The sequence below is a fragment of the Mirounga angustirostris genome, unplaced genomic scaffold (assembly GCF_029215605.1).
Source record: "Mirounga angustirostris isolate CCGP_5_RB_7025 unplaced genomic scaffold, mMirAng1.0.hap1 SCAF_13, whole genome shotgun sequence".
Lineage (NCBI taxonomy): Eukaryota > Metazoa > Chordata > Mammalia > Carnivora > Phocidae > Mirounga > Mirounga angustirostris.
The window spans coordinates 8,604,829-8,615,693 of record NW_026991721.1 but is presented as its reverse complement, the minus strand read 5'-3'; the positions used below and the strand labels follow the sequence as shown (position 1 = coordinate 8,615,693).

General features: G+C 51.1%; 1 protein-coding gene across 1 annotated transcript; it reads right to left on the bottom strand.

Moving 5' to 3' along the window:
• Nucleotides 1-1,169: 1,169 nt before the first annotated feature.
• LOC135362292 (phospholipase A and acyltransferase 4-like) lies at nt 1,170-7,608 on the bottom strand. The gene is made up of 4 exons (XM_064576265.1): nt 6,704-7,608; nt 3,597-3,705; nt 2,563-2,831; nt 1,170-1,444 (listed from the first exon to the last, which is right to left on the bottom strand). Exons 1-4 carry the CDS (start codon nt 6,710-6,712, stop codon nt 1,343-1,345), a joined length of 489 nt encoding a protein of 162 aa, XP_064432335.1. The 5' UTR covers nt 6,713-7,608; the 3' UTR covers nt 1,170-1,342.
• Between the last annotated feature and the right edge of the window lie 3,257 nt (nt 7,609-10,865).

Genomic DNA, 10,865 nt, shown 5'->3' with positions numbered 1-10,865 from the left:
TGCTGATTCTCAGGTGTCCTTCCCAAGTGGGATTTGCTCTCCTTTGCCAGGGGGCTGGGCTCAGTGTACGTGACTCCAGACTCCACTGGGTGCCTCTCCTTTGTTCCTTTTAGGCTCTCAGCACCAATGGGCGGATGAAAATGGCATAGCCCAGATCTCTAGCCCCAGAGCTGAAAGCTCCACCCCCCACTCTTCAGTGCACCCTCACAGACAAGCAACCACTCTTGTCTCCATGGTTTCCCTCCTCACTTTGTGTTCACCCGGCATCTGACTCAGCGTTTTTATCTCAGGCCCACCAATCCTCCAAACTTTCAGGACTGTTGTGGTGGGCACCTCCCCCACTCCTCCAGGGGGAGGGATGGGGTCTCCCCATGTTTCTGCAGCCTGCTGGGCCCCTGCTGGGAGAGCAGTCTCCTGACCCTGTTCCTGATTTCTGGCAACCCGGAGGAGAAAGCCGGCACCAGGATCACTGTTTGCAGCCGGCTTCTCTGCTCCGATGTTTGGGAACTCTGCAGCACTCAGGTGCCCCCGTTCTTTCTGTGACCTTGGGGATCCCGAGACCACCTGGGATTCTGCCCTGCTTTGCCACCTGAGTGCTTTTCAGCCAGGGACATCCCTACCAGAGCAGACTTCTGAAAGTTCTGATTTTGTGCTCTACTACTTATAAGACTTTGTGGTAGCCTCTTTAAGCAGGCTACCTCCTCTTGCCCTGTCCTCCTATATATAACCCCAGATTCAAGGCCAAGGAAAGGTGTGGAGAGCAGAGGGAGTTAAGAAAGGATTTCACGAGATGGGCAAGAGCCTATACTGACTTTCCTCGTGGCAGACGTTTGCTTTGGTTTGGTGTAGACTCCGCCGAACAACCACAGACTGCAGCTGCAGAGTCCGAGAAGCCGTGTCGGCTCTAGTCCCAGGCCAACAGTCCAAGTTGTCTGATGGGTCCTGCTCTTGCCCATTGGCCAGGCCCGTGTGTCTCCCTTGCTGCCCCCCCGTCTCCCCACAACCAGAAAGACCCATGACTTGAAATAGCTGGAGCCAGACTGGCTCCTGCAAGACAAAGAACACAGACACAGACACAAAGGGAGAGAAAAGGGCCGAAGCCCAGGGCGCCACCGTGCGTGGCCAGGCCCAGAGCCCAGCTGCACCCCAACACACTTCACACCAGCCAGTTCTTGCTTCATCTCCTCCAGTAAAGTGCTCCCTTGTTGGGCTTTATTTTATTCTGTAAAAATAAGCCTTATTGTAAAACAGAGTGAAATCCACAGACCAAACCTCAAAACCTCTGGGGCAACCAGATCCCCTAAATGGATAAAGTCACTGCTGATGGGACAGGCCCTTCAACTCATTGCTTCTGCCGCTTGTTTCTTAAGAACATGGTTCCAATGAGGCCCATGGCTGCCAAGCCGGCTCCTGCGATGCCAGCCGTCACAACGGCGTCCTGGACCTGCGGGAGAACAGGGGAGGTCACAGTCAATCGGGAATCCGAGGACGGGCTGTACACTCAACAAGAACATTCAGCTTAAGGACACTCATGTGCCCCTTGGCCCACTTGACAAACTCAGGAGTCAACAAATATTGGCCGGGAAATGGGGAGAAGAGGACTGGATGGGGAAAGAGCCGCTGCATGGAGCCAGTAGGCCAGGGTTGTACATGGGCCCCAGGGCAACTCGATCCACTCTGCAGGTATTTAAAGCACCTAAATCCCCAGAGGGCGATTGTGGAAAGGACAAGAAGATGAAGGCAGGAGGGCTGAGATCCTGGCGGCCATCAGGGAGCCCTTGCAGCCAGTGTGAGGTGGCGCAGGAACGGCTCTCGAATGCTGACCATGTCACACCTGTGCCCCCCGGGAGAGCAAGGACCTCACGTGTGTCACTTGTCTTGTTCCTCGCTGCATCCCCCACACCTGGTTCTGCCAGGCACAGGGGTGCTCTTTACGAGTCCTTAAAGAAATGACCCAACTTGGAGTAGTAGTGATGCTCTACTTTAAATGATTAGCCCTGCAGGTGCTGCAGTTCAGTGTATGGAGCAGAGACTCTAGAGAAGGACAGCTGGGGTTGGAATCCTGCCTCTGCCACTTATTAGCTGTGTGTTTTGGGGACAACAAACGTGGAAGCCAGAAGGGGTGGGCGTGGAAGCTGTGCCCCACATCTTCCATAAATGAATCCTTGAGCTCATACATAAGCCTGTGCACCTTGAGCATCCCTTGCCTAAGTGCTCTCTGGGGCCTCAGGACACCTGTCCTGGTGCTGGCTTGGCCCACACTCTTCTTGACATCTTTGGGGGCATCAAGAGCTGCCTTTAGGGTGGATCCTAGAGGTGAAGGATCCTAGAAGGCCTCCATCCAACTCCTCCTCCTACACATGGGGAAACTGAGGCCCAGGGAGGGAGTGACCTGTCCACAGACCCCAAGTGGTTCAGAAGCTGATTGAAGATTTGAGTTTAGACATCCTGACTCCCAGCCAGTGGGTCATGGTGATTCTCCCCTCTGGCTGCACAGCTTGGTCACCACCACCCCAAGGGGACCTCCAGGAGGAAGAAGGATCGTCTCAAAGAGGGCCTTACCTGCCTGCTATTGGGCTCGCCATATCTCAGGTTGGTGACAAAGTGCTCACAGTTCTTGTGCAGAAGACTATATTCCATCTCCTGACCAACCATCTGCTTCGCAGAGTAAATGATCTGGTTCACAGGTCGTGGTCTATACCTGTTGTCCAAGAGGTTGTTGACCTTATAGCAGCAGCCTCCCACCACATCCCGTAGGAGCTCCCGTTTTACTACCGCTCTGCTGCTCAGAACGGAGAACGTGATGCTGGAGCGAACCCACGGGATCTCACCTGGAATCAAAGACACGACCATGGTCATCGGGAGCTGCAGGGGAAGGCGAGAGAGGGAGGGAGAAGGGGCAGGACGAGAAAGAGGACCGAGGGAGTACACTACTGAGGTCTTGCTGTTTGTCTTTTCACAAATGTGATCGGAGCATTCATAGATTTTGCTCTTTTTACTGAACAAGCTGTGAATTTTTTTTAAGTCAGTGAATGTCATGATTGCTTATGCAGTCATTGTATTCCATCATATGGATATAGATCATCTATCTGGTCAAGCCCTATTATTGAACATGTTGGTTGTTCAAAGATTTTGCCATTTTCAACAGTGATAGTCAAGTATTTACTATTTGTTCAATTTTGCACACTCACACATTTCAGAAAGAGATCAAATTTATTTGATCACACACTGTTTACTTTCCATATATTTCTTCATCGTCTTTAACTTTGGAGGTAAATATTATCTCCATTTGATAATCCAAATATTGGTGTTGGGGGAGGTCATCTAGAAAATGTGACCACCAGTAACCATGAGTTCACCCCCAGCAGTCAGAGGCTCCTCATCTCATCCCACCCTTGGAATGTGCATTCTACTTGACTTCCCTGCCTCCAGACCTATGGGACTCCACTCGATTACCCAGTGGAATATGGATGTATGGTCTGCTCAAGCAAGCTCAGGGAGTAACCAACTCAGTTTTCCCTTGCTCGGCACTTTCTTCTAATTGTTCTCATGATGGTAACAAATATTTTGAAAATAATATTTCCAACAGTGCTTACTTGGAGAAGTCAGATGGATCACATAACCGTCTCCCACATAGATGGCCCAGTGCTCATAGCCAATGCGGAAAATCTGGATCAGGTCTCCAGGTTTGGGTTCTTCACAAAACTGCAACACAAAAACCCAAAATGGTGTAGGCGGGCTTCTAGGCAACAGTAGAGTGCCCAGCTGGGGCCCTGCAGCTTGGCCTGGGGACCCCACTGGGTGATGTTCATCACCTGGTGAGAGCCTGCAGTGGGAGGGAACTCCTGGCCCCTGTGGGGTCCTCATCCTGCTGTCACTTTAGAGATTCTGCACAACCAGGGGCTAGAAGCCTAGAGAAAAGGTCCTTGTGGAATGGGAGAGTGGAGATTGGTTCGGTGTGTGCATATTATTATGTTTGTATGTGCACACGCTCCAGTTGTATGGGATATGTGTGAGGGAGCACATGTGTGTATATGTACATGTGGTACATGTGTGTCTGTGTGTTGTGTTCCCTGAACATGCACATCAGCATGTGCTGTATATGTTGGGTTTGCATGTGCATGTCGGGTATACTCATGTGCACAGCTGTTGTGTTGTGTATGGGGTTTTCGCTTGTGTGTTGGGCATTGTTATGCACACATCTGTGTATGTGTATATGTTGGGTTTGCGTGTGTGTGTTGTGCGTACTCATGTGCACACCGAGGCTGTGAGCAAGCGTGTGCAGGTGCTTTGTAGACCTGCTCCCGAGCCTACAGACATGACCACCTGCATGGAAACCTCTTCACTGAGCCTGGGAGCCCCAGACCCTCCCCAGCAGTCAGGGAGGAGAATCACCAGCTTCTCTACCCTTCACAGGTCCTCCTCACACCTCTTGACCCTCACTGTCCATGGCCACACCAGGTACCTACTCCTCCTCAGATACTGTCCCCTCCAGCCCCAGGACACCCGCCCTTGGAGATGCCAACCTGAGAGACATTGGCTGATGGCATCATCCGGGGACCTGAGGCTCTGGAGGGCTGGCAGCTTCTGACCCTGAGGGGGCTTGCTCCCAGCGTGCACATGGCAGGCCTCAGTGGGCACTTTTCCAGAAGCCCCAGGGGAAGGAAGCATCACCCTATTTTCAGGTGGGTAACTGAGGATCAGAGAGAGAGGGGCTTGGCCAAGAACACTCAGCTCGGCAGCACTGAGCTGCCTCTTCTCCCCCTGATTTGGCCCTGCCTCCCCGCCCTCCACACCCATTTCCTGCTCCTCAGTGCCCCCCACTCCACCCCTGGAGCCACAGCATCTGATTTGAGAATGTTTCAGTTTCTCTCCCTTTCTGTGCCTGCTCTCAGCAAACCACAAACCTCTATCTCTCATTGCAGGCCACCTAATCAGAGACTTGGGGTCAGCTTTCCTTAGCCCTCTTTGTCATGCCAATATCCAACAACCAACGCTGACCCTGGGAGTTTCTCCTGAATTCATCACCTGGTCCATTTCCCACCCTCTGAATTCATTAGGGAAGTCTCCGGGCCTGCCCCTGAGATCTCACAGCCTTTGTTTTTTTTTTAATTTTATTTATTCAATAATCTCCACACCCAACATGGGGCTTGACTCACAACCCTGAGTTCAAGAGTTGCATGCTCTTCCGACTTAGCCAGACAGGTGCTGGGACCCTACATCTTCTTGACATTCGCCCCCCTCTTACCAGGCCATCTGTGCATGCTACCCCACACCCAGTCTCCCCAAGACCCACTGTGGCTTTCCGAAAGGGCACATCTGGCCATGAACTTCCCCTGGAATCAGGGCACGGGGCATGCACTGTGGGCAGCTCACAGGCCCTCCAACCAGCCCTTCCTCAGCCCTCCTCACCCTCCCTGCCCTCTGGCCCTAGGCTGACTGGCTTGCCCTTCTCCTCACCACAGAGCTGGCCCCTGCCTCTGATCCTCTGTACATCTGGCTGTCTCAGTCACAGTCACCTTCCCCACCCCTCCTTTCTTCTTCTCCCCCACACAGACATCCCTCTCTGAGCAGCTGCTCTCAGGGCCCCAGCCTGGCTCAGCTGCCACCTCCCCCTGCATGGATCACGTCCTGCTGGGATTCCCCGTGTCTGTCTGCACCTCCCTGTGGGCTCTGAGCTCCACTGGGGCAGGATCCTGTGTGCTGCCTAGCTCCTTCCTCCCCAGGATCCGGTGAAGGGCCTGGCCTGGAATGGGGGCAGAGGAAATCCACATGGAATAGGGGCTGGAGGGTCAGTGGGGCCACGACCCGGGGCCCAGTGACTCCCCCCTCCCTCAGCCAGGGCACGGCAAGCCCAGGGATGATCTCCACGTTGAAATCAAAAGGGGAGTTTTCACTCTGGGGTTCAATGTCTAACTAAGGTCAGGCCCAGACACCCTGCACAGTGGCTGGTGGCAGTAAAATGTGACGCCAGTCCCCGCCCGGAGGAGAGGCTGCCCAAGAAACAAAGGGCGTATTTGTTTTTTTTTTTTTTTTCAGCAATCAGGCCCTCGGCCCACCCCAGGGGATCAGGTGAGTGCAGAGTGGGCCGCTCTTTCCCAGAATGGCCTCATTTCCTCGAATTGCATGATTCAACTCATTCCCCTTCAGTGCACCCCAACCACGCAGCCGGCCTGCCCCCGCCTGGACCGTGTGAATCTGCACATCAGGGCTGACAGGAAGGGAGATCAGAGTCAGAAGGCTGGAATGGAAGCATACTTACCGAGGCAGGACAGATGCCAAGGAGGGAAGAGGAGAGAGGAGGAGAGAGCTGAGCAGGCACTGAACTCCTGCCCCAGCAAGGGAGACAGGCACATTGGGGATCCCCTCACTTCCCAAGTCCTGGGACCCCCCCCTCGGCCCACACAACAGATACTTCCCAGCTCAGGCAGGCAAAGCTCCCACCCCAACCCAGCTCCTTCCCCGGGAGCTGAGCCAGAGGACAGGGGAGGCTCAGTGGGCCTGAAGCCCGCACTGTCCTGCAGGAAAAGGGACTTTGAAACAACAAGACTTTTCCATAACACCCTTCTAAAGCCTTTCCAAACTCTGGAGTTCAGAGTGCCCAACACCAGGAACCCACACGGAGGCCTTTATGAGAGGGGGGTGGCCTACTGCTGGAGAACTGCAAATAGAAAGTTATGCAAAAATAAAAAAAGGGACTTACCTCAGCCATGGTGGAGTCTGCTGTTCTCCTGCGTGTGGACGGACTTTTATACCAAAGGTGACGGTTTTGCTTTCAGTTTCCTTTAGACACTCTTTAATAACAACTACATAGGAAACTTTCCTTTTGAAAGTAGACTCCACACCCAGCATGGATCCCAAAGCAGGGCTCAAACTCCAACCCTGAGATCCAGACCTGATCTGAGGTCAAGAGTCACACACGTAAGAGTGAGCCACGCAGGTGAGCGTCCAGGGGCTGGCACCTCCAGCATCGGAGCAGGCTGGATGAGGGGCTCTGTGCCTCCTTGGTGAACACATGTTTCATAAATGCCTTGGTGTACGATGGAATTCGGTCTGAGGTTTGCTTCATTATCAGCTGAGGGTGAGGCCTGGGGAAATGGCTCACACGAAGACATGCAGACATTTCCATGGTTAGCATTAGGTGGCAACTGAAACCCAAGAAGTGCGCAGGAAGGTGACAGCCCAGCTGATTTGCCACAGTGGGGGCCAGGCTCCCGCTCACAGAGATGGTTCTGGGGCCACAGCAGGCCCCTCGCAGGTGCCGACCCCCTTCCTCTCCACGGGCTGGGCCCTCAGCACAGACAGGGGGTCTGGCCAGGTAAGGGGTGGGGGTGGAGGGACAGAGCCCTCTTGCTTCTCCCTCACTGCTCCTGATGCCTTCGAATGAAATGGACATTCCAGACATGAAAAAAAAATAAATACAAGAGTTGGAATCCAATCTTTTCTTTTCCAAATAGCAGCGGTAGGTTGGGGAATCAGATCTCACGAGAGATGGGAGCTCCAGCCTGGAATTCTGTCAAGGAATGTTCCCTGGGTCAAGACCCAGGCTCCCAGCAGCTCTCGAGGGGCCAAGATTCGTGCTGACCCACCCCCTCCCCGGGCGGCCCGGTCACCGGGGGTGCCGACCCTGCTTCGCTCGCCGGCAATTTCCCCCTGGTGAAACTTAACTCTGGGGCTGGGTTTGAGCCAGGTGACCCCGCCCCCTGGGGCAGAGCCGATTGGCCCAATGAGAGCACCTGACCCGTGGCAGCCAATCGGAAGGCTGAGCCGGGCGCAGCGCTGAGCCGGGTGCCGCGCTGAGCCGACCAGACTCTCCGGACCTGGACGCGGGGGACCGAGAGTGGTCCCCAGCGCGGAGAGGTGCAGCTGAGCTGACCCGACAAGACGGGCCACAGGAGGGGTGCGGGATCAGAGACTTGGGGGTCCGGGCAATCCCAAGGGGAGAGAGAGGAAGCAGGAGCCCTGGGCGCGAAAGCGAGCAGACAGGGGAAGGACGTGGAGAGCAGAGAGAGATACTAATCGTTCCTGGAAGGGAGAGGAGCAGGGAGGATGGGGTGCCTTCCCTCACTGGTGGCGGCCTCACGTTCATGGCCCAGAGTCTCCCACACAGTTCCAGCCGCTGGCGCCCCAGGCCCTGGCAGGCCCACGGTTCCTGTTCTTATGCATCACAGGTGTGTCTCCCCTCCCCCTCGTGTATCCTCACACCGCGAAGAAGAATGCAGGCCTCCAGGGGCGCCTGGGTGGTGGCCCAGGGGGTTAGGCTCCCGCTCTTGGTTTTGGCTCAGGTCATGATCTCAGAGTCGTGAGATCAAGGCGGCTCAGGCCCCATTTGGGCTCCATGCTGGGTGTGGAGCCTGCTTAGGATTCTCTCTCCTTCATCCGCTCCCCCCCTCTCCGTGTGTGGGTTTGCTCTCTCTCTCTCAAAAAAACAAAAATAAACATACAGGCCTCCCAGAAGAAACGGGTGGAAAGCTGTGAATGGCTGGGGTGCACCTCAGTGTAGCCAGAGCCTGGATTAACTGCTCGGGCTGCTAGAAGGACATACCACCGACCAGGGGGCTTAAACAACAGACATTGATTTCTCTCATTTAGGTCTATAATCCGTTGAGTTCGTTGTTGTCTATGGTGTAAGAACGTGGTTCAGTTTCATTCTTTTCCATGTAGCTGACCAGTTTTCCCATCACCCATTTCTGAAGAGATTGTGTGTTTCCCGTTGCATAGCTTGCCTTTCTTGTCAAAAGTTAATTGATGATATAATGGTGGATTTGTGTCTGGGCTTTCTGTCCTGTTCTTTTGATCTGTGTGTCTATTTTTGTGCCAGTACCCTGCTGTTTTGATACCCATAGCTTTGTAGTATAACATGAAAACTGTAATTGTCATACGTCCTGCTTTTTCTTTTTCAGGATGGCTTAGGCTATTGTGGTCTTTTATGGTTCCTTACAAATTTTAGGATTGTTTGTTCTAGCTCTGGGAAAAAAGAAATGCTGTTGGTATTTTGCTAGGGATTGCATTAAATCTGGGGACTGCTTGGGCGTATGGACATTTTAACAGTGTTTGTTCTTCCAGTCCATGAGCATGGAATGTTTTCCATTTCCGTATGTCTTCCTGAATTTCATTCATAAGTGTTCTCTAGTTTTCAGAGTACAGATCTTTTACTTCTTTGGTTAGGTTTATTCCTAGGTATCTTATGGGTTTTGGTGCAATTGTAAGTGGGATTGATTCCTTGATTTCTCTTTCTTCTGCCTCATTGTTAGTGTATAGAAATGCAACGGACTTCTCTGTGCATTGATTTTGTATCCTGTGACTTTGCTGAATTCCTGTATCAGTTCTAGCAATTTTTTTTGGAGTCTTTGGGTTTTCTACATAGAGTATCATGTCCTCTGAAAAGAGTGAAAGATTGACTTCTCCTTTGCCAATATTGGTGCCTCTATTTCTTTTTGTTGTCTGATTGCTGAGGCTAGGACTTCCAATAATGTGTTGAATGGCGGTGGTGAGAGTGGACATCCCTGTCATGTTCCTGACTCTAGGGGGAAAGCTCTAAGTTTTTCCCCATTGAGGATGATATTCACTGTGGGTTTTTTACTATAGCTTTTATGTTGTGGTATACTCCCTCTATCCTACCACTGCAGAGAGTCTTTGTCAATAAAGGATGTTGTATTTTGTCAAATGCTTTTTCTGCATCTATTGAGAGGATCATATGGTTTTGTCCTTTCTTTTATTAACGTGGTGTATCACACTGATTGATTTGCAGATGTTGAACTACCCTTGCAGCCCAGGAATAAATCCCACTTGGTCATGGTGAATAATCCTTTGTTATTATTACTGTTAACAGTAATGTACTGTTGGATCCTATTGGCTAGGATTTATGTGAGAATTTTTGCATCCTTGTTCATCAGGGATATTGGTCTGTAATTCTCCTTTTTGGTGGGGTCTTTGTCTGGTTTGGGGATCAAGGTAATGCTGGCCTCCTAGAAAGAGTTTGGAAAATTTCCTTCCATTTCCATTTTTTGAAAGAGTATCAAAACAATAGGTATTAATTCTTCTTTAAATGTTTGGTAGAATTCCCTTGGGAAGCCATTTGCCCTGGGCTCTTGTTTGTTGGGAGATTTTTGATGACTGCTTCAATTTCCTTGCTGGTTATGGGTCTGTTCAGGTTTTCTATTTCTTCCTGGTTCAGTTTTGGTAGTTTATAGTCTCTAGGAATGCATCCATTTCTTCCAGATTGCCTAATTTGTAGGCATATAGTTGCTCATAATATTCTCTTATAATTGTTTGTATTTCTTTGGTGTTGGTTGTGATCTCTCCTCTTTCACTCATGATTTTATTTATTTGGGTCCTTTCTCTTTTCTTTTTGAGAAGTCTGGCTAGGGTTTATTAATATTATTAATTCTTTCAAAGAACCAGCTCCTAGTTTTGTTGATCTGTTCTACTGTTCTTTTGGTTTCTATTTCATTGATTTCCGCTCTGATCTTTATTATTTCTCTTCTCTTGCTGGGTTTAGGCTTTATTTGCTGTTCTTTCTCCAGCTCCTTTAGCTGTAAGCTTAGGATGTGTATTTGAGGGCTTTCTTCTTTCTCGAGAAAGGCTTGTATTGCTTCCCTTTTAGGACCACCTTTGCTGCATCCCAAAGATTTTGAACAGCTGTGTTTTCATTTCCATTTTCATTTCTTTCCATGAATTTTTTAAATTCTTCTTTAATTTCCTGGGTGACCCATTCATTCTTCAGTAGGAAGCTCTTTAGCCTTCATGCATTTGAGTTCTTTCCAATTTTCCTCTTGTGGTTGAGTTCCAGCTTCAAAGCACTATAGTCCAAAAATAGGCAGGGAATGATCCCAGTCTTTTGGTACTGGTTGAGACCTGATTTG